Below are 23,233 nucleotides of genomic sequence, written 5' to 3' on the forward strand. Positions count from 1 at the left end.
CCCCAACACTCAGGGCTGGGGGATGATAGCCTGGAGGGACGGCCTCTTCCCCAGGGAGCCTGAGTCTAGACACCTTCATCAGCAAAACGTGCAGTTAAGGGAGGGAAGTTAGGGAGCTGGAGGAGGAAGCGGAGTAAGAGAATATTCTTTCTTAAAGATGGGAGAAAGACAGCAGGTCAAATGCTGATGGCCGTGGTCCAGGAGAGGGGGTGTGTGGATGGACAGGGGAGGGGATGACCCACGGGAGCAAGTGGGTGATGAGAGGACAGGGTTTGGTGCACAGTCGGGGGAGCTGGGCTTGGCTGGGGATCTGGGCAGGTCATTCATTGGAAGAGGAAGGAAGGCGGAGTCTGCAGGCACAGCCTGGGGAGGATGGGTAGATGCAGTGGCGACGGCTGTGGGAGTTTTTCTGCTCATCTTTTCTGCTTTCCTAGAGAAAGAGGAGGCGAGGTCATCCACTGAGTGGGGATGGGAGGGTGGGGGGTGGTTAGGGAGGGGAGAGGTAGGAAATAGTTGTCCAGGGGAGTGGGAGAGTGAATGGACCACAACACAGAGGGATGACGCCCCACGTTGAGGACAGTGACCGTGAATGAAAAGTGAAGTCAGCCAGCAGGTTTGCAGGTTTCCCGTCCACCGGTCTCAGCTGCGCAGGCGCAGGCGTGGTGCAGGTGGAGAGTTGGGTGGACCAGGGCCACGTTTAGCCTAGTATGTTCACGTTCCCCTCAGCTTGTCTAAACTTTAGACTGGTCTCCTCCTGACCCTTGGCCCCCGACCTCCCTTTTCTTACAGCATTTACTTTAGAAAACTTGTATATGCGAATTCTATCTCTGCCCCTTTGAGATGTAAACCTTTTAAAAAGCCACCTGCCAGTTTTACACCCCAGGACTGTCTTTCTCAAGGATGTGGGAGCCATCCCTTTGAAATGTAACTGTCAAGGCAGATAGCACCCCCATCTCCCAGTCTCTGTGGGAGGGTAGCAGCCTGTGAGGGGTGCCAGTAAACAAACACACCTGGCCTAATCATGGTGACCACCCCCCCACCCCCCAGCCCCACGTCCTCCAGTACTTTTTCACTGGCTCACCCCAGCCCTTCAAATCCCTCCTGATGTGCCAGCAGGTGAGTTCAGTCTTAGTTCTGGGCCCTCTCCCGTGTTATCAGAGCCTTGAATAGAGTCTTCTCTGCCTGGGTACCTTTGTCCGAGGCAGTTTCTGCTTTCGCATGTCCCACAGGGCTTTCCTTTACGTTCCTGTCTCCCAGGGAAGCCGAGGTTGTCATCTTCCAGGATGGTCACCTGCCCTCAGGGAAAAGCATCGGTGCTCACGGCTCCAGGGTCTTGCTTTGGTCTGGTGGTTGCTTATTGCTTTAGTGATTCTTGGATGCTTTTGAGAAGATTTAAATTTATTTTTATCCTGTTTAATTTTAGTTCTCAGTGGGAGGGTTGGCATGAATAACTGATGGGAAACATGACCATTTGGACTTCTCTGCCTGTCCTGTCTCCATAGCCCAGACTCAGTGTCCCCAAGCTGAAGTTGTCATCTCACAGCCCTATCTCCACGAGGGCCACTAGAAAGTGCTGGGACTCCAGACTGTTCCACAGCCATTCAGCCCGGGGTCACCACCAGCCTTCATGTTAATCAGAAAATGATGTCCCTTTTTCAAGTTAAAACTTCTTAAATAAGCATATTATTTCTTAATAATTATTGTGCCAACAAGAACACTATTTGAATAAGACATTTAATTCCATCAAAAAATTGTCAAAATATACAAATGTAGTTACAAGACACTTTACTGCCATCTGCCAAAACTGTAGTAAACACACATTTTCTGACTTTGAAGTAAAACAACTTATAACAAAATTTTTCAAAATAATAAATGTCTATGCTGTGAAAGCACTCCCTTCAATGCGGCAACCTGAACAACAGTAACAGCAACGCTGAATTCATCTTTTTCAAATTCTTTCACTGTCCAGTTTCACTGTCACTATATCACTTCATGTCCTTATTTCTAGCTTGGACGACTGCAGTAGCCTCTAATCAATCCTCTTACCTCAAGCCTGACTCCGTTTCCCCACACACGCCCAAGCTGCTCTCAGCACGTGGAATGCCTGTGGCATTCGCCATTCTCCCTCTGCCGAGAGCCCTTCGCAGGGAAATCTCAACATGCCCTTCAAGACTTCAGGCAGGCCTCGTGCTGCTTCTTCCTCCAGTGTGCTTTATCATCTCCTCCGTTAGAGCACCTGCCACAGTCAACGGGCGGTTCGTGGATTTGTTTGTAAGCTTGTTTCCCCCTTTGGTTGTTTCTCGGTCCTGTGTGGCTTGTAGCGCTTCCCCTTTGCTCCCATGGCACCCCGGGCACATCTCCATGACAGCTCATGTTACCCTGTTTCATAACCTTGGGTTTAGTCTCTTCCCATCATTTGACTGAGTGCGTGGGGGACTTGTCCTGTAAGTCTTTGAGCCACTGTGTCTGATACGTGCCTGGTCCTGGTAGACTCCTCCTTGCTTGGTAACTCATCCCTTCCTGGCTGATTCCATTTCTTGAAGTCCAGCTCCTCCCCCTTCTGCCCTCTCTGAGAGTCTGGGAGGGGGGAGGGCTGTTTCACCTGCAGAGTAGGAGCTCTCAGTCCCCTGGGGGAGCGGTTTTGCTGCCCTGTCATTAGCCACAAAGCCACTAGGGGGCAGGGAACCCCCATCCTTCCCTAGATCAGGGCCCAGCCAGAATCAGAAGCAGCCTTCCCCATGGAAATCAATTCTCCAAAAGCCAAATTGCTGAAAGACCATTTTGCAAATGGTCACCTCAGCAAATAATCACCTTGCTAAACCGTTGAGGAGGTATTTGAAGCTTTGGTTTTATTCAGAGTGCTCCTCAAATGCTTAATATTTCATTTAAGAATGAGCAAGCTTTTTCTTAACTCGGTTTGCTGTCTTCCTTGTTTTGGGGAAAATGACATCCCTCTAGGCCTGTAACTCTGTCCCTGAACAGACCCCACTTCTGGGAGTGACACAGCTGGGATGACCCGCCTGGCCAGGTTGAAGGCTTTTGTCTGATTGTTTTGATGAGCTGATTTGCTGTGAATTGACCTAGAGCCCAACGGAGGAGGGGTGTCTTCCTGCAGCCGGTGCTCCTTCACTAAGGGGGTCAGTGGGTGGGGGATGGGGAGGCTTTGTCAGTTTTCCTGCCAAGGTGCAGCCCCAAGACCAAGCCTGGTGTGATGGTGTGGGCTCAGGCTCTGCTTCCCGATGACGTCTTCTCACACGGGTGAACCTCGGGGACATGACGCTAAGTGAGAAAAGCCAGTCACAAAAGGACAACCCCTGTCTGATTCCACCAGTGTGAAGTTTCTAAGTTGTCAAAATCATAGAAACAGAAGTAGAAAGGGGGTTACCAGGGAGGGAACAGGAACGGGAGGGGGAATTAGTGTCTAAAGGGTGTAGAGGTTCCATGTGGTGAGATGGGAAAGTTCTAGAGCTCTTTGCACAACAAGGTAAATGTACTTGATGCTCCTGAACTGTGCGTTTAAAAATGGCTAGGGTGGTAAATTTAATGTTATGGGTTTTTTTTTTTTTTTTACCATAATAAAATAAGATAAAAAGTCTTGCTCAGTGTTTGACATCCTTCTGTAGCAGCGACCAGGGACTTTGACACTCTCTCTCACGAAAAGGGTTTCGTTTTATGAGCTATTTGAAAGCATCCAAGTTCTAGCATTTCAAGTGTTTTACTAGCTGGATGTTCTAGCATTTCGTGTTGTACCACCTGGATGTTCTAGCATTTCAAGTGTTTTACTAGCTCCAAGTTGTAGCATTTCAAGTGTTTTACCAGCTTGGGGAAAGAATTCTTTGACCCAGGAAGCAGCGCTGCTCTGAGGGCCTGAGTTCCTCAGGCAGGGGTAGGGAAGTCCCCTGGAGGGGACGTGAGGAACCTTTAAAGGAAGCCCTAAGGGCTGCGTCACGGGGACAGGGGTTGGGGAGGCGGTGGAAGAAGGTAAACAACGTCTCGGTGTTTCTGCCTCAATCTCGGGAAGGGTCTAGGGTGCGGGAGAGGCGGCGGTGGAGAGCAGCGGGCAGCGGAGAGCACCGGCCCCACCTCGCCGCCCTCGCCCAAGGCCCCTACAGGCGCCATAATTTCCGTTCTGGGGAACCGGAAGCACGCTGCACATCCTGCTGGCTCCCTCCGCACAGTGGTCCTTCCTAGGGACCCTCCTGCAGCTCGGCTTGGGGCCCGCGGCGCCCTCAGCCCCAAGCGGAGCCGGGGCTCCCATGTCCCCGCCGTCCAGTCCGTGTGCAGCTGCACGAGGGCCGCGCGGGTCAGCGAACCCCCGGGGCCAGCCCCCGGGAGGGCGTGCGCGTGTCCCTCCCTCCCTGATGCCGGCTGCGCCCGAGGTTCTCACCCTGTGACCTGGCATCAGTTCTGAACTTCCCTCTCACTGCGTTTGTGCCTCTCTTGTAGTGAAAACTACTTCTAGACACCTCTTCCTCCTCGGAAACAGTCAGAAAGACCCAGAGCCTTTCAAGCTGGTCCCGCCCCTGCCTTTCCCTCCCCGAGGCCCCTCCGCCCTCGTTAGGATTCCCTTTGCTTGCAGCTGCCTCCACCCAGCCAGCAGGGGAGCAGGTTGAACGTGGAGGTTCTGATATTGTGACAGGCCAGGGGACAGGACCAAGGTACGTGTGTGGTGGTGTCCGGATATGTGCCTTCACGTGTGGGGACGAGGATGTGAAAGGCAGCCGACCCCGGCGGTGAGAGGAGCCACCTGGAGGGCCGGAATCCAGGGGCTCTGGGATGGTTCCTCCTGATCCAGCGCTCTCCCCAGCCTAGGGGGAGCAAGCTGGCTGGGAGGGAGCACAGAGGCTCACACCCCTGGGGAGTGGAGCCTGCAGGCAGCCCTTGTAGAAGGAGGCTGTGCTTCCCTCCAGGGCTGAGATGAAGGCCTGGTGGAAGGGGGAGGGAAAAGAAGGCGGGAGGGGAGGGGGCCCCCTCTCAGGAACCCCTGGACTTCTGATTGTGCCCCAGAGCAGCCATGGTCAGTAGGCTAGCAGGAGCTGTTGGGGCTGCCGGCCTCGCCCTGGAGCAGGGGACAGGGGGCTGGCAGTTTGGACACTGATTTTCCACATTCACTTTTCTAATGTTTCCCAACCTTGCACAGTTAGGATCCATTAGCTGAGGTTGAAGGTGGTCGCCGTTTGCCGAAAACAGTAGTTCTGATTTTCCCTACATGTAAGCCACCCGGGTCCTCACCCATGAACTCTTTCCCTTCCTCCTCATGACTGACCTGCTGGGCTGGGACTAAGTCCTGCCCAGGCCGGGCTCTGGAAGCTTCTCTGAACACGTTTTTCTGTGGGTGTGAGCTGCCCCTGTTGTGGGAGGAATCCCTGCACCACTGGAACCCTGGGTTCTTGGACCTGCAGCCACATCCCCTCGGGAGCATCCTGAGAACAAGGTGGAGCCTGCTTCAGAGTCTCCACTAGAGTTCTAGAGAGAAAGCTCGTTTTTCTCTCCGCTGCCCTGCTGGGGTCTCCAGAGTGGCCTGGGAGCTTATCACAGGGAAATGTGGCTGTAAAGAGAGGGGACGGAGGGGGGTTTGGTTCCCTTTTGTCCTTAAAGGTATTTTCTATATGCTTGGGAGAAAATGGTTAAGGTTGGGCAATTGTAGAGAGTGAGACAGAAAGAGAGAGAGGGAGAGGGAGAATATCCTGATTCAACATGGCATCGTCGTCTGGAAGGGGTTCAGCAGACTCATTACTTTAATCACACCATGAACTACGACGGGGAACAATGTAAACAGAGGTGCTGACTTGGGCAATAAATTCCTTTCTTCTTCAGACCTGCTAGAGGTCTCTGCTTCCTTCAGCTTGTTATTTATCCACTAGTGTCTTTTTTTAAGTTAATGTACAAAAACACCCCACTTCACTGGCTCAGGAGACAATATAAAGTCACTTCTCTTTTACTTTTCAAGGGACATCACTTTAATCTCCCTCTCCACTCTAAAAACTGTTTTTCTTCCCTTCCTCACATCCCTCTCTTTCGGGATCATTCACCTAACACCATTTCTTGAGCATATACTGTATGCCAGGGACAACATTAGGGCGTAGGTACACAGAACAAGACAGGCATGGTCTCTGCGCGTATGGAGTTTCATACTAAGGGCAGTAGAGGGAGAATAAAAAAGTAGACAATAAATAGTATCAGATAGAAACAGTGTTATGAAGAAAATAACGGAGAGTAAGGGGATGAGGAGTTGGGTGAGGGTGTCTCTATAAAGGGGTGTGTCGGGGTCAGAGGATGCTCTTAGAAGAGTCCCAACAGCTACTGGACTTAAGCAACCAAGACATCTATTTCTCCTTGGAGTAACCATTCTGGGGTGAGTGTCTCAGGCTGAGGCGGGCTTGGCCTCTTGCGTCCTGCAGAGATCCAGATGATTCTAGAGAGGAGCCCAGGCCCTTGTGTGTGGCCCTGGTGGGCTCTCCTCCCCTCAGCCCACTGGGTTTCCTTGGTGATGAAGCCTCTTGAAGGAGGGGTCTGCGTCCTCCCTTTCCACCTCCTCTGACTCTGTCCTTGCAGTGCGGTTTCTCCCTTCAGCGATCCACGACACTGCTCTCTTCAAAGGGACAAACTGTCAAATGGCTACACAGAAATGGGGCTTTTCTCACTCTTCACTATCTTCAGCTGCGTTTCTTTGTTCTTCAAGTCAACAACCATCTCCTCAGTCCTGAGCAAGTGTTTATGGGATGCCTTCTCTGTGCTGTAGGGACGGTGGTGAACACAGCAGAACAAGTCCCTGTCCTCGTGGGACTTACCTTATAGAGGCGGGAGACAAGAAGAAAGCGATAAGCAGGTAGATGCACTTGTGAAGGGTGGTAGCAGTGGGGGCTGGGGAGAAACACAGAGCAGTGTGCAGGGACGGGGGTGCTAGTGGGCGCAGAGGGGCGGGTTGCTCTTAAATAGAGGGTCACTGAAGAAGGCCTCCTGCACCATGGGGACAATATGGTAGAGACCTAAAGAAAGTGAAACTGCCTTGCACAAGTCTGGGGGAAGAACGTTCTAGCTCAGATGAACAACCAGCACAAAGGCCCAAGGTCACAGTTTGGGGAACAGCAGGGAGGCCCATGTGCCTACAGCAGACAAAGCAAGGTGGGAGAGGGAGATGAGGTCAGAGAAGCGGCCAGGGCCCAGACTGGGTAGGGTCTTGTAGACTGCTATAAAGGCTTACCTGTTACTTTGAGGGACTGGGAAGCCACTGGGGGATTTTGGAGGGATGAGGGACATTATCTGTCTCTTGTTTTAGCAGGAGCACTCTAGCTGCTGATGGATTTTAAGCTCTAGGAAGAGAGTGGGAGCAGGGAGACCAGGGATAATGTTATTGCGGGAGTCCAGAAAAGAGCCGATGATGAGTTCAATCTGGAAAAATCAGGAAAGGCTTGATGTGGAGGTGACACTCAAGCTATGTGTGAAGAATGGGGAGGAATTTTCCAGGCAGACAGGGGAGAGGAGTGCAGGGAAGGGCATGCTGGACCTTCTGGGGAACTGGAGCTGAGGTAGCAGAGATGGGGGGGGTCTCTGTGAAAGACACCCACGGTTACAGGCTACACATTCTTCTCAAGCCCACACAAAACATTTACCAGAGTCTTATTGGGCCAAAAAGTAAATCTCAACCAAGGACAAGTATTTTATGCAGATGTTGTTCTCTGACCATAGTGCAGTAACATTGGAAATAACGAGAGCCAGTCTCCCAATACATTGTTAAATTTAGTAATCATGTCTCTTAATCTATGGATCAAAAATAAATCAGTTGAAATTAGAATGTGTTTAAAACTGATCAACAAAAAGAATGGCGGGAATGACAACATTGTGAAGATGTCAATTCTTCTCAAACTATGCTGTCAGTTCAGTGCAGGGGCCTTCAGGATTTCCCAAAGAAAATGACACCTGATTTTAAAAGTCCTGTAGACGATTAAAAAGCCAAGAATAGTGAGACAATTTTGAACAATAGCAAGGTGTTGAGGGCTGCTCGACAGATAACTAAGATCTATTTTAAAGTTATACTAAGTCATATGGTTTTAGTAGTTAAGACATTCTGGTTCAGGAATAGACTGAGTCCAGTGGACAAAACAAAGAACCTAGGGACAGTCTCATGGAAATAGGGGCACCTGGTGTCTGACAGAATCATCGGACAAAGGTTGGACTATTCAACTAATGGTGTTGGGAAATTTGGCTCTTCCTGTGGATTCTGATTCAGTTGGGAATGCTAATTTGTAAGTAACGGTGGCGTGCACCAGTGTCTCTCAAACTTGAGTGTTCATGAGAATCACCTGGAACCTGTTAAATTACAGATTCTGATTCAGCAGGTCTGGGTTGGCGCCTAAGATTCTGCATTTCTACTATGATCCCAGTTGTTGCCAATATTCCTGCTCGCAAATCACACTTTGAGTAGCAACAGCTTAAATTGTAAGAATATTAGCTGTTTATTTAACAAAGAAGTGGTCTCGAGGGTGTTCTGGCAGCTCAGTGATGTTAGCAGGGATCCTTCTATCTTTCTACTCTGCTGTCCTTTAGCCTGATGGTGCCTGTTGACTTTTTGTTCTCTTATTTGTTACCTCATTGCCCCGTGATATCTGCCGCAATTCCAGATATCACATTTAAATTCCAAATAAGATGAAAGGGGAAGAGGTGACAACAGGAGCTCTCTACTTGAGTCTGCCCCTACCATCAAGAACAAAACAGCGTCCCCAGAAGGCCCAAGCCAACGTTCCCTCCACTGTCATCAGGTCACACGGACATCCCTAGTTGGAGGGGAAGCTGGGAGAGAGAATGTATGATTTGGTTTTGCTGCTGTAACAAACTGCCACAAACTTAGTTCCCAAAAACCCCAAAATTATCATTTTACAGTTCTGGAGGTCAGGAGTCCTAAAATCAAGGTGTTGGGCAGGACTGCGATCCTTCTGGAAGCTCTCTGGGGGAATTGTTTCCTTGCCTTTTCCAGCTTCTAGAGGCCGCCTGCATCCCCCTTGGCTGTGGCCCCTTCCTCCATCTTCAAAGCCAGCAGTGTAGCATTTTCAAATCTCTCTCACTCTCCCACCTCTGCTTCTGTCCTCACATCTCCTTTTTCTCACACTGACTTTCCTGCCTCCCTCTTATAAGGACCTCTTTTAATGGGATTGTGCTCACCTGGATGATCCAAGATTCTCTCTCCATCTCAAGATCCTTAATCACCTTGGCAAAATCTCTTTTACCATGAAAGGTAAGGTAGTCACAGATTCTGGGGATTAGCACATGGACATCTTGGGGGAGTGGGGCGTTACTCTCTCCATCACAGAGAGTGTCTAGATTCCCTCAGCATGTAGAGTGGGAGATGTGTATAGAGAAGGGGGTTGTTGGTTTAGCCAATCAACAGTGTTTGACATTTTACCAATGATGGGTTTATTTCAGAGATAAGAGCCCAGGGAAGATCCTGGGAAACAGGATTTCTTGTCCCAGTCTAGTCTGAGTCTAGGACTTCAGTGGCCCAAATCCTTGGGCAAAAAGTTGAGTGAAAAAGAAAATGTAGTTTCTTGCTGTTCCTCTCTCCACTCTGCATGTGAGTTGAACATTGATGTGTTGCTTTTTCTCCCAACAGAATAAGCAGGAGCCTCTGTCTGGAGAGCAAGTCAGAGGAGGGCTGCTCCATGTCGGAACTGAGGCTTCTCCTCCTAGGCAAACATGGTGCAGGAAAGAGTGCCACAGGAAACACTATTCTGGGCAAAGCTGTGTTCAAGTCCAAGCTGAGCGAGCAGATGGTGACTAAAATGTGCCAGGAGGAGAAGGGGGCCACGAGAGAGGGGGAGGTTGTGGTCATTGACACCCCCAACCTTTTCTCTTCAGTAGCTTGTGCCAGTGACAGGCACCGCAACATTGAACGCTGCTTGGAGCTCTCCGCTCCCAGCCTCCATGTTCTGCTTCTGGTAATTCCCATTGGCTACTATAAGCCGGAGGACAAAGAAACAATCGAGGGCATCTGGAAGGTGTTTGGAGCTGAAGCCAAGAGGCACATCATTATTGTCTTTACCCGGAAGGATGAATTGGGGGATGACTCCCTGCAAGATTACATTGAAGATGACGAATCTCTTAGGAAGTTGGTTCAAGACTGTGGAGACCGGTACTGTGCTTTCAACAACAAGGCAAGTGAGGGTGAGCGGGACACCCAGGTGAGGGAGCTCCTCTGCAAGGTCAAGCGTTTGGTGGATGAGAACCCAAGACTATATTGTGTGAACTTCAGAAAAGAAGGCATTGGATTCCAGGTGAGAATTCTTGTTAAGGTCTCCAAAGATCTCTATGTTGCTAGAGCTAGTAGGATGAAAATGGGTGTAAATAAGTGAAATGTTGCATTGTGTGATGGAACACAGGCATTGCTTAAGGAGATATTTATCCATATCTGGAACAATGAGGCACCAGCTGGTTGGTTACTTTGAGTATTACCCTTTGGACTTGGACTTTGGATACATTTGAGTCCTTGTCTAACTTTAGCCTCATAGTATTGGACACACAAGTGACTCATTAGACGCTTTCTTCCCTTGGCTTCAATAAAACTACCCTCTTCTCTTTTCCCCCTCTCTTTCTGGCTACTCCAGAGACTGCTGAGTCCTCCTGTAATGACCTGTAAAACTTGGCATCTTTGGGGCTTGGTTCTAGCCTTTCCTCAATTCTCTACACTTTCTCCTCAGATGATTCCATATTCTTACGGTTTTGAGCTCTGTCTCTTGCTAACAGTTTCCAAATTAGTAATACTAGTCCAGGTCTCTCCTCGGAGTTCTGACTCCTTTTTCCAGTTGCTACTTGACATGTCCACATGGCTCTCTTGTAGGATCTCAAACTTAACATGTCCAAACTTTTGCTTTTCCCTCTTAAATCTATAAGACTTCAGTCTTGCTCTCAACTCAGTAACTGGTTGTGCTGCTCACCATGAACTTCAAACCTAAACCCAGATGTCAGCTTTGATACCACTGCTAGCTTGCAGCTGATATCAAAGGGGTGATCAGTGTACCTGGAATCCACCTGCTTCTCTCCATCTCCACTACCACCACTCGGTCCAAGCCCGCCTCCTCTTGCCTGTCCTATTTTATAAGTAATCTACCAACAACTTTGCCCTCATTCATTCTTGTGCCTTACCCTGCAATCCATTTCACACACAACAGCCAGAGTGATATTTTATTTGATTTTTAAACTGGAATGGAAAATGTATTCATAACTACGGAAGACACAAAAATGCAAGCTTTTGCCTTTGAGGAGCTTACCCTTCAATTGGAGTGACCTATGCATAAGAAGCAAAGCAATAAGTGATTCAGTGCAGGTAAGTGAATGTTGGTATCGAGAATTCTATAAATGTAGGTGCTGGAGAACGTGAAGCAAGCAAGAATTCAGCATGGTCGCAGTTGTGGTCAGAGTGAATTTTCTTACAGCTGCTGAGTACTGAGCCCAAACAGGATGGAAATGGGGGGAAGTGGATATTTATTGAGCGCCTCCTAAGTTCCAGGCACATACATAAACTGATTAAGTCTTCACAACAACTCTGTGTGCTGGTGTTCTACAGATGAGGCCCCAGAGGCTCAAGAGAACTGAAGTCACTTGCTCTCTTGTCTCCTAGGCCTGAGCTCTCTCTCTCCTTCATGACCATCTGTCTCTGCCTTGAAAGGGGCCTGGAACAGGGATGTCAGCAGAGGGGAGAAGGGGCACAGAAAGAGTTTTCTAAGTGTAACCTGAACATGACACCCTCTGATTTAAAATGCCTCAGTGACTCCCCGCTGGTCTTCAGATCAAGTTCAGAGTCCTTGGCCTGACCTGGTCCCTCACCATCTATCTTGCTTTCTATGTGCTGATCTCACTGGCCTTCCCTTTGGTCCCTGAGTTATGCTCATGTCCACTCTAGAGCCTCAAACCTGCAGTTCACTCTGCCTGAGGCTTCCCCTCTCCCATCCCACCCCATCCCAGATCTGCTTTTATGTGTCCATCTGCCTCAGCTTAAACTCACTTCCTCAGGGAGTCCTCCCGGATTGTCCCCTGGATGAGCCCCCACAGCTTCCCCCCTCACAGTGCTCTTCATATAGTCATCATAATACCAAGTGATCCCTCTAAATATATCTGTGATGGGCGCATCCCCACAAAGTCCATGAGGACAGAACTCGTACCTGCTTTGTTGATCACAGCACCTTCATTTTGTTTTCTGTAAAACGGAGGTAATAATGCTATGTATTAAGGATTAAATGAAATGCTTACAAAATTGTTTGCAAATACTTGAAACTTGGTAAGTGTTCAATTACTATTAGTTATTATTATTATTGTTGTTGTTATTATAGATGTGTATGCAGTTCAAATAAATTCTGGGGACATTAAGGACTTTAACAATCTAAAGACTGAGCAAGGGACCGGCCCGGTGGCGGAGCGGTTAAGTGCATGCGCTCTGCTTGGGCGGCCCGTGGTTTGCAGGTTCACATCCTGGGCGTGGACCACCGCACTGCTTGTCAAGCCATGCTGTGGTGGCATCCCCTATAAAGATTTTATTTATTTATTTTTTCCCCCCAAAGCCCCAGCAGATAGTTGTGTGTCACAGCTGCACATCCTTCTAGTTGCTGTATGTGGGACGCGGCCTCAGCATGGCCGGAGAAGCAGCGCGTCGGTGCGAGCCCGGGATCCAAACCCGGGTCGCCAGCAGTGGAGCGCGCTCACTTAACCACCAAGCCACGGGGCCGGCCCAAGGCATCCCCTATAAAGTAGAGGAAGATGGGCAGGGTTGTTAGCCCAGGGCCAGTCTTCCTCAGCAAAAAGAGGAGGATTGGCAACAGATGTTGGCTCAGGGCTGATCTTCCTCACAAAAGAAAAAAAAAAAGAAGACTGAGCAAGATTCCCACTTTTAGGACTCTATCATCCAGAAATAAAACCATTTGTATATGTAAAGATGTACGTACAAGAATATCTATCACAGCATCTTTTGAAATAGTAAAGACAGAAGTAACCTGAAGGTCTATCAATAAAGGAATGGTTGCGTTAGTTGTGTATGTTCATACTATGGAACAAGTAGCATCTACTAAAAAAATGGGGTTGATCTGTATGAATTGACTTGTGCAGATGTACAGGACATGTTATTAAGCAAATTGCAGAACAAAAAGCCTAATAAGTCTAAAGTCTCTGTATCTTCATATGTATTTGTATAAACATAGAAAAATATAGAAGGGATATATCTGTATATATATAACTTATATATCTATATATATGTACTTCTCTCTATATATGATATGTATATCTATCTATCTATCTATCTATAAAACTGTCACTTTTCTGGTAGATTGGAGATGGAAAAATTATTAATTTTTAGATCATACACATTTGCATTGTGACAATATTTTGCATTTAAAAAACACAAGAGAGGGCTGGCCCGGTGGCGCAAGCGGTTAAGTGTGCGCGCTCCGCTGCGGTGGCCCAGGGTTCTCCGGTTCGGATCCCAGGCGTGCACCGACGCACTGCTTGTCGAGCCATGCTGTGGCGGCATCCCATATAAAGTGGAGGAAGATGGGCGCAGATGTTAGCCCAGGGCCAATCTTCCTCAGCAAAAAGAGGAGGATTGGCATCAGATGTTAGTTCAGGGCTGATCTTCCTCACACAAAAAAACCAAAACAACCATGAAAGAATTTGAACTGGGCTGTGTAGGGTGAAAGAAGTCTGATACTCTGAGCTGACTGGAGAGGACCCAGGGAGAGAGATGACTGAGTGTATTAATGGTTTTCTGTAGGGCCAAGTGAGAAAGCAGAGGGGAAATTTCCTTGTCTGGCATGGAGATCTAACAAAGATAACGCTAAAATAAAGTACAGGAAGTCTCTAAGAGTAGCAGATTCATCAACATTGCATATCACTGTTCTCACCTTCTTTTTTGGTTCCATGACAATTTAAATTTTGAGAGAGTATAAGGCTTCACCAGGCAGCTGAAGGGGATGCCAGTTGTGTGTTTGGCTACGCATCCTCTGTGGCCTCCATTTGCCCACCTGGATGGGGCAGGTTCCAAATTTTACTTCATCTCATGGTAGAAGAAGCTTCTTCTCTGTACCAGGGGTGTAGTGAGGGAAGAAGACAGTGGAGCTATGTGGGGAGCTTGATCCCCATCCTCCTTCCTTCCCCTTGTTCCTCAAATGCAGATCACAGGCACTACAGGGCTTGTTTCTTCTTCCAGGGAGTCCAGAAGCTCTTCCTAAGCCTTTGGATTTTCTCTAGGAATAGCAGAAACTCTGGAAGACTTTGGAAGGAATTGCTCTTACTCTCAGGGACTGTGGAGAAGTAAAGTTAGAGAGCTTCAGGAACCATGCCCTGGTTAGATGGCATTTGTGGGGCTCCTCTGAGTGAGAACAGGACCCATCTTCTTACTCTGGGAAACTGGTTGCAGCAGCAGCAGTTGCAGTGAGGTCTCAAGAACGACCATCATTATGAACAGGTCTACAAAGGCCGGCATGGACCATGACCATGGCTTTGATTTGACCACATCCTAATCATCAGATCACTCTGGATTATATACAGTCATGTACCACGTAATGACGTTTCAGTCAACGACACACCACATATATGACGGTGATCCCATAAGATTAGTGCCATAGAGTCTATGTGTGTGGTAGGCTATACCATCTAGGTTTGTGTAAGTGCACTCTGTAATGTTCGCTCAATGACGAAATCGCCTAACGACACATTTGTCAAAACACATCCCCACTGTTAAGCGACACATGACTGCACTTGTGTCTCCATTTCTTTACTCTGCAAAAAGATGAGATTTTAGATCTGTGTGCATCGTTTTCCTCCTCTATTTTCTAGGATTTTGTGAATGGAGCTACATCACAGAAGAAGGACAATCTCCATGGTAAGATGATTCTTAAAAAATGTTAAGCTCGGGGTCAGCCTGGTGGCGTAGTGGTTAAGTTTGCCTGCACTCCACATTGGCAGCCCGGGGTTTGCAGGTTCAGATCCCGGGTGCGGACCTATGCACTGCTTATCAAAGCCATGCTGTGGCGGCATCCCATATACAAAATAGAGGAAGGTGGGCACAGCTGTTAGCTCAGGGCTAATCTTCCTCAGCACAAAGAGGAAGATTGGCAATGGAGGATAGCTAAGGGCCAGTCTTGCTCACCACAAAAAAAAGAAAAATGTTAAGCTCCTATTTGTATTCTTTTGAATGCATTATATGTCAAAATGAAGTGGAAAAATTATCTAGATGAGTCAGAACAAAAATGCAACCTGGAGACCTAGCTCAGGTCAGTGCCTACCACTTGTCTCCCAGGGAACTCCTAACACTTGTGAGTAGGTGCAGCACCAGCAAAGGTACTGGCCATGGCATGGGTGTCCCGGGCCTTCTCTGAAATGTTACGAAGGTGGGCTTGCCTCTTACGGCTTCTTTCTGACTCAGCCTCTTCTGTCTGGCCCTGCATCCAGCACTACCCAATTTTTGATGCCTACTGGGAAAGCAGTAGTCAGACCTTCATGGATAACACTAACTTGCAGAATTCAGTGACGGAGCTCAGCATCCATTTAATGATTGCCACTAATGGTACATCCTGCACACTGCACAAGTCAGTACGTGTAGCTCTACCTTGTTCTGCTTAGTAGATGCAATTTGGTCCATAGTATGGGCTTACACAACTAACTCAACCATCCCATTGTTGATGGACTTTCAGGTTATTTCTGGCCCAGCTCTGTGCAAGAACTGAATGTTCAGCAGTGAGTAAGATAGACAAGATCTCTGTCCTCATAGAACTCCCCAAAATAATAATCATAATTATAATTTTAATAATGATAATTGCAACTGACATTATGTGCTGGAAAATATATAAATCGTATAATTCTCATAGCATATAATATATAATCCTCATAACAACCCTATATATATATTCATCATAACAACCCTATAAACAAAGTGTTATTATCATTATTCTCATTTTACGCATGAGTAAACTTTGCCAGAAATATGTGAATTCAGGCAGCAGTAGGGATTTAAAATTCTGTCAATGTCCTTCAGCCAAGACCCCCAGCAACATACCTCTTCCTGAACAAAATTGGGTTTATTGACTCATGGCAGTGAGGCAATAGCACATTGTGGGGAACTTTGGGGAGTCTCAGAATGAGGGTGTTGGAAAGGACTTTTTATATAATACGGGCTTGTCTGAGGTGATTTTGGGGAAAATAGTAATTTTCCTAAGGGGACATAGCAAGGATATGGTGTCACTAGCATTTCAGCTGCTTTCTTTAAATGCCATGTTCACTCCACTTCCCAGACTTGCCACTCAGATACTGAGTGACAATCCACACCAATAGCGCCCTGGATGACTCAGACTCAGTGAATATTCCTTGTAGTTGCTGGCTCTGCCATTTGCTCAGCATGTAGGTCTGGTGTTGAGCTTGGACCACAGGAGAACAGTGGGGATGGGGCTGTGTGGAGAGACAGTTTTGAGGTGCAGGATTTTACAGAAATCCATTGAGGTATAATTTACATAAAGTAAAATGCACAAATCTTAAGTATACAACTCAAAGACTTTTTACATATCTATACTCGTGTGACCACCATCTAGATAAAGATACAGAGCATTTTCATCAGCTTAGAAGTTCTTACTGCCACTCCCCAAAGGGAACTATCTCCAGACTTCTATTGACATAGATTAATTTTGTCTGTTCTTGAACCTCATGTAATGAACCACATAGCATGTGGTTTTGTGTCTGGCTGTCTTCACTTAGCGTGTTTTGGAGATCCATTCATGTTGCATATCAGTAGTTCATTCCTTTTTTTTTTTTTTTAATTGCTGAGTTCTCTTCTATTTTATGAATATACCACTGAGGGGCATTTTAAACTCAGATTCTCCCTGGTCCTGCTTTTAGCCCATTGACTTCATGCCCCAGAACTTACTTTTGGTAGCAAAATGAGAGGAACCCTAAGGACCAAGACCAGTGAAGGCCAAATTTAACATTTGCATGTTCCTGGGAAACCTGAAGCCCTTTATGTATCTCTTAATTTGCTCCTGGTGCCTTTTGTGGCTTTCACTTTGATGGGTGGCTTCTCTCTGGGACTAGAGTTCTACTGGTTCAGTGCCCTACTGCCATTATCTATAAAAACTGACAAGGATGAGAAATCATAAAACCCGTCCACGTCTCTGTGTCTACTGCAAGAAGAGACTCTGAATCTGTCCTTTTGTCCCGCAGGGCCAGAGGAGAAGCAGCTGCAGGCCACAGGATGTGAGCGGAACCCTGGGATGTCAGAACTGAAGGTCCTGCTCGTGGGGAAGCGTGGGGCTGGAAAAAGTACCGTTGGAAACAGCCTTCTGGGGAAGCGAGTCTTTGAGACCAAATTCAGTGAACAGTCAGTAACCCAGATGTTTAGGTCTAAGAGCAGAATCTGGAAAGAGAGGAATATTTCAATCATTGACACTCCAGACATCTCACTTTCAAAGGTCCTTGAATCAGAGCTTTCAAAACACACCTTCCCGGGCCCCCACGCCTTCCTGCTGGTGAGCCCGCTGGGCTCTTTCACTGAGAAAGATGAGGCAGTGCTGGACACCATCCGAAGCAATTTTGGAGACAAGTTCTTTGAGTACATGATCGTCCTCCTCACCAGGAAAGAAGATCTAGGGGATCAGAATGTAGATACGTTCTTAAAAGACACAAATGAATCCCTCAACCAGCTCATCAAGAAATGTAAAAGCAGATACAGCGCCTTCAACTACAGAGTGACAGGAGATGAGGAGCAACACCAGGTGGATCAGCTCCTGGAAAAAATTGTGAGCGTGGTGCAGCAGAATGGAAACAAGCCCTGCTTCCTCAGAGGGAGAGGTAAACAATGTGTAGAAAACATTTCATATATACTTAAAAAATAGATCTAAAATATACAAGAACTTTTCATTTTCTGAAGGGCATAGAGAAGATAAAAAGGACAGGTCCATGCTATTGACTAACTCTTTTCTCTTTTTCCGTTCTTTATCACATTTTACTAAAGTGAGATGTGCCTTTCCATGCACGCTGTCCTGATCTGGTCTTTAATTCTTTCGTGACCCTTACCTCATGTCTCCAACTGGGTGGTGAGGGTCTTGAGGGAAGGAGTTCACCTTTTCCAATCTCTTGTTTTCCTCACAGTGTATCTGGTGTCCAGGGCTCATTGATCAGTGTTGGTGATGAGATAGTTCTGGATCACTGGCTTACTCTCCTCTTCCTCTTAAGCCCAACTCTCTCTCTCGACTTCTTTGTCCACTCTCTTGGTTCTTTACTCTTCTCTCTATTGGAGAGGGGAGGCCATTTTGACTGGACAGGACAGGGAGCCTGAATGCTCTTGATGGGCGGCCCCCACATGGCACTAGATGGATGTTATTAGCCCAGTCACAATACCCTGTCTACTGCTAAAGCAGGAGTCCCTTTCCACTAAGTGCTCTGTGTTCTACAGACCTGAGCTGAGGTTCTAGCCCAGCAGTACTTATGCCATTCTCTTTTGCTTCAGTGTCCTCACCGGGATGAACATCAGACCAAGTCATATCTGTTTACTGAGCCCTTTCAATTCCTCATGGAGGGCCAGGTGCTGGGAAGCCTCATGAAGTACAGACATGTGAGAAAGCTGAGGAGGCTGTGTGGAGAAAGCCCAATTTGAAACAGGCATTAGAGAATAGGTAGAGTTTAGATGGCTGAGCAGAAAGCTGAAAGTCATTCCAGAGAGTACACTAGCAATCTGAAGCAAGGAGGTAGGACTAAGCATGCCACTTTGGAGGGAACAAAAGGGAATAGTCTTCATGGAAATGGAGGGTTCACACATCTAGATAACGTGGGATGGGGAGGTTAGATCAGATTAGAGAGGACTTGAGAACCACACCCTCTGATTTTATGGAGGCAGGGACTGAAATACATGACAAATATGGGGGTGTCAGAAGATTCATCTATTTTTCATCCTGAAAGCATAACTATGGGATTGCAGCTTCCGCATAAGCAATTCAATGATTTCCCCTGTAAGGAAGAGCACAGAATGAGCTTTCCTCCCTCTTTGTTTTGAGGTAGATACTAGTAACCTGGTAAAGAATTCATAATTGAGCAGAACTGTGAAGAGACCTGAATGGAAGAGAGAGAGAGAGAGAGAGAGATCACAGTAGAAGTGCAAAGTCGTAAGAAACCCCCAGTAATACACCTTGTAAGATCTCTGTGCATCTGTAATTTCATATATACGAAAATTTATTCTCCATAATTGTCACCACACAGAACAGTGTTAGGAGATATTCATTATTATAACTATGAAGTGCCTTTTAACAAATGAAAGACACAGTTAAGTTTCACGTGTTTTTAATGAGAAATGGATTTTAGTGTGACCCAGCTGAAGGAACTGGTAATCCTTCGATGGTATACGTAGTTCCTTTTCTCATGAGAAGTCATGTCTATGGAATAATTTTTCAACTACATCAAGGAGATTTTGCTGTAGTTAGCATTAGTTGGCAGTAGGAAGACATAGTCGCAGTAGGAGCGGAGGACAACGATGAGATGTTGTAGATAGGGCCAGCTGACTAGGTGAAGGGTAATAAAGCCAGTGGCATTCACAATGTGCCAGAGAGTCAGAGAAGGTAAGAAGAAGTAGAAAGAAGGAGCAGAGCAGATTCAGATATAGGAACAGTGCCATGTCAGTGGATGAGCACAGGGCAGAGACTGTGGTCAAGTCCTGCTTCTGAGTTCGCAGACCGGGTGACTAGAACAAGCCATTCCCATGCCCGGGGATGGAGCTGCCAGGCGAGAGGGTTGCCTTGAAGCTCTCTGAGCATCCTCTGCTGTAATGTATGGCATAACTTTGAATGTCATACCCTGATCAGCCCGTGGTCACGAATCTTTCCCGCTTTCCTTTCAACAGAGGCCCTGAGCATTGTCCTCGTGGGGAGGAGCGGGACTGGGAAGAGCGCGACGGGGAACACCATCCTTGGAAGGGACAAATTCCCCTCTCAGCTTCTAGCGCAGCCAGTCACCAAGACGTGCCAGAGCAGCAGGAGGAAGTGGGAAGGGCAGGATGTTGTGGTTGTGGACACTCCCTCACTCCACCTGATGCCCGGTGCTGAGGGAGGTCCATCCCAGCTGGAGCAGGAGGTCGAACGCTGTTGGTCCTGCTGTGAAGAAGGGAGCAAGATTCTGGTCCTGGTGTTGCAGCTGGGACGGTTCACTCAGGAGGATGAAAACGTGGTGAGGGAACTGGAGACCATCTTTGGAGAGGAAGTTATGAAATATACGATTGTGGTGTTCACCCGGAAGGAAGATCTAGGCGATGAGAAGCTTGAGGAGTACCTCAAGAACACAGATAACAAAGCTCTTAAGAAGATAATTAAAAAGTGTGAGGGGCGAGTTTGTGCTTTTAATAACAAAGAAACTGGCCAAGCCAGGGAAGCCCAGGCAAAAGTTCTTTTGATGATAGCCAATGAGCTAATAGGGAGATGTGGAGGGCATGGATACCCCTATGATTGGGATAAGGTCAGCAAAATAATGAAAAATGCCCAGGAAAAGCACAAGCCCCCAAAATTACTAGAGACTTTAAAAAATATGTTCTCATAGGTAGTTGAAATGCCTGGTGCCTCTTTCTCAATTAGAGACACCATGAGGTTGGGGTGGGGACATGGGAGGACTGGTGGGCTGGGAAGAGGGTCCATGACTTTGAGGGCTTGGGAGGTAGGTGCATCTCATCTGTGATGCTGTAGCTCTTTGTAGGTAAGTAAATTATCAGGCTGGGCAGGTGGTAGGGGTTATAAAGGAGAAAGAAGAAATAAGGTGGGGAAATCTGGAAAAGGCTTCTGAGACTAGGCTGATGTCAAGGGTCAGAATCGAGTACAAGAGTGACCTCACCTGTGTGGGTGGATTGGCATCGGGACAGACACCAGGAGCAAGGCCGAGGCCAGCCTGGGGTCAGAACACAGATCGTTACTCAGGAACCAGGGGATCCAGGTATGTGAGAGCAGGACACAGTCCAGCCAACCCCTGGGCATGGCAGGACGGGGGAGCTGGACTCCCGTGGGCCTCCTCATTCCCCAGGGCTGCTTGCCAGGCCCACTAGCCCCCTGAGCTCCCATGTCTCCACTGGGGCAGGATTCAGGGCTAGCAGGTTGCTTTCTCCACGTAGTGGCTGCTCCTTAGTGCTCTCCTCCTTCCAAGCCTGAAGGGAAAGTGGGACCCAGTCTACCCTCCCTTGTTGTCCCTGAGGAAATGAACATGAGTCTGTGAGGTTTCAAAAGATTTTATTGCTAATCATCACAGTGAAATAGACTAAAACAAAAATCAGAAGCATGTAAAATTGCTAAGATTAGACAATCTTGCAGGGTTCTAAAATTCTAAGTATAATTCTAGATTTCCTCTAGAAAAGGTTATTGAAAACCCCTTTGCACTTTTCTCCTTTTTTATCCCTGAGGGTTAGGAATTAGGTGAAAAATTGGGGAACTCAAACAATAATGGTTTAAACACATTAGGGGCTTATCGTGGCTCGTGTCTAGAAGCCCAGGAGTAGGCAGTCTGAGGTGTAGCATCAACATTTCAGCTTCCTTCTGTCTCTCTGCCCCAGCTTCACTGGCACGCAGCCTCCATACTGAAGGTTGCTTCTTGGGTCCAAGATGGTGGTGTTCTCCCCATGGCTGAGCCCCTTATATTGAGAGCTGCCTGATGTGGGTGGTACATGAGATGAGAACTATGGAGTCTTCTCCCAGATAGATGTAGGGTCAGATGTTTTCAATATTAACCACTTTATACATGCTTTGAGGACAGGATCTATGTCATCTGCTTTAGTTTTTTGAAAGGAGTGGGATACCTTCAAGATTAACCCATTTATAAGAGCATGGACAGTCACCATTAATATTTTTGTTCTCTGTATAACCCCTCAGATGACAAATTCTGGGAAATATGTGTGTAAATATAACCAGTTGAGTGAAATAATAAAGGTGAACTCTATTATAAATTCCCATCCTCCTGATTCCCATTTTTCTGACTTGGGGGAAGAGTATGCCTCCATGGAGAGTCAGTGGAGATGTTTGGACACTGTGATTCTGGTGAGGTTTTTGCATCTTTGGTGCCTGAAGACCTTTAGACTGGGTGACAGCCACTTGACTAGGCCTCTGCCAGCTCCGGACTCATCCCCCCAGGGCATTCCACTACAGCAAGGACAAATAAATGTAAGAAGCATTAGAACCAGGACATGGGAGGAATAATGTCTAGAAGGCATTTTGTGCTTCTTCCCAGAGCCTCTCCTGTCTGAAGGCAGGAACAAATCCCAATGTGCTACCCAAGGTTGAGCAGGTGACAGTGGGAGCTGCATGAGGTGGGGCATGTGAGGGCTATGCAAGGTGGCATCTTCTTCCAGGTAGGACCTAACATACATCTCCACTTTCCTTAGGACCACTCTTGATGGGGGTGACAATACTGCTGTATCAGTTCCTCTGAGAAGCACTGCCGAAAACGAGCTAGGAGTGCAGGAGGTTTATTGCAGGTGGGGGCAGAGTAATGTCTGTTATAGACAAAGGAGAGGAAGCAGAAGTGGGCAGAGAAAGTCTTCAGACTGTGATGCTGATCTGACCCTTGCAAGAGGAAAGGGAGGAGGGAGAGCCTCAGATCTGACAGAGCCTTGGCCAACTCAGTAGGGACTTCTGGGGCAAAGACTGACCAGTAGCGAAGTTGTGTATTGGGCAGACGCTGGTAGCTCTGCTGTGCTCAGCCTTTGGCTCGGAACTGCCTGGGAAGAGCATGGCTTTGGCTCAGAAGCTGAGGGGGGTCCTGAAAGTGTTGCAACTGGAGGCTGTCAGTTAACTGTGCTCCTTGGAGCAGATGGCAAGTTTTCTTTTCTTTTTTTCTTTTTTAGTGTTGTACTTTAGATCCCCAGAAATTGTTCATCTTATACCTGGGAGTATGTACCCTTTGACCAACATCTCTCATTTCTCCCCCTACCCCAGACCCCTGACAACCACCATTCTACTCTCTGTCTCTGTGAGTTAGAATTTTTTAGATTCCACATAGAAGTGAAATCGTAAGATATTTGTCTTTCTCTCTCTAACTTATTTCATTTAGTGTAATGCCCTCAAGATCCATCCATGTTGTGGCAAATGGCAGGGTTTCCTTCTTTTTTATGGCTGAATAATATTTCATTCTATAGATATACCACACTTCTTTATCCATTCATCTGTTGACAGTCACTTAGGTTGTTTCTGTATCTTGGATGTTGTGAACAATGCTGCGGTAAACATGGGGGTGCAGATATCTCTTCAAG

General features: G+C 47.4%; 1 protein-coding gene across 1 annotated transcript; it reads left to right on the forward strand.

Moving 5' to 3' along the window:
* Nucleotides 1–4,574: 4,574 nt before the first annotated feature.
* On the forward strand, nucleotides 4,575–21,932 carry GIMAP8 (GTPase, IMAP family member 8). Its single transcript, XM_087432874.1, has 5 exons — nucleotides 4,575–4,658; nucleotides 9,608–10,268; nucleotides 14,815–14,860; nucleotides 17,188–17,814; nucleotides 19,856–21,932. Exons 2-5 carry the CDS (start codon nucleotides 9,657–9,659, stop codon nucleotides 20,542–20,544), a joined length of 1,974 nt encoding a protein of 657 aa, XP_087289000.1. The 5' UTR covers nucleotides 4,575–4,658; nucleotides 9,608–9,656; the 3' UTR covers nucleotides 20,545–21,932.
* The last annotated feature ends 1,301 nt before the right edge of the window (nucleotides 21,933–23,233 follow it).

This window comes from Ceratotherium simum, chromosome 1 (assembly GCF_057802395.1).
Source record: "Ceratotherium simum simum isolate JZ-2026a chromosome 1, ASM5780239v1, whole genome shotgun sequence".
Lineage (NCBI taxonomy): Eukaryota > Metazoa > Chordata > Mammalia > Perissodactyla > Rhinocerotidae > Ceratotherium > Ceratotherium simum.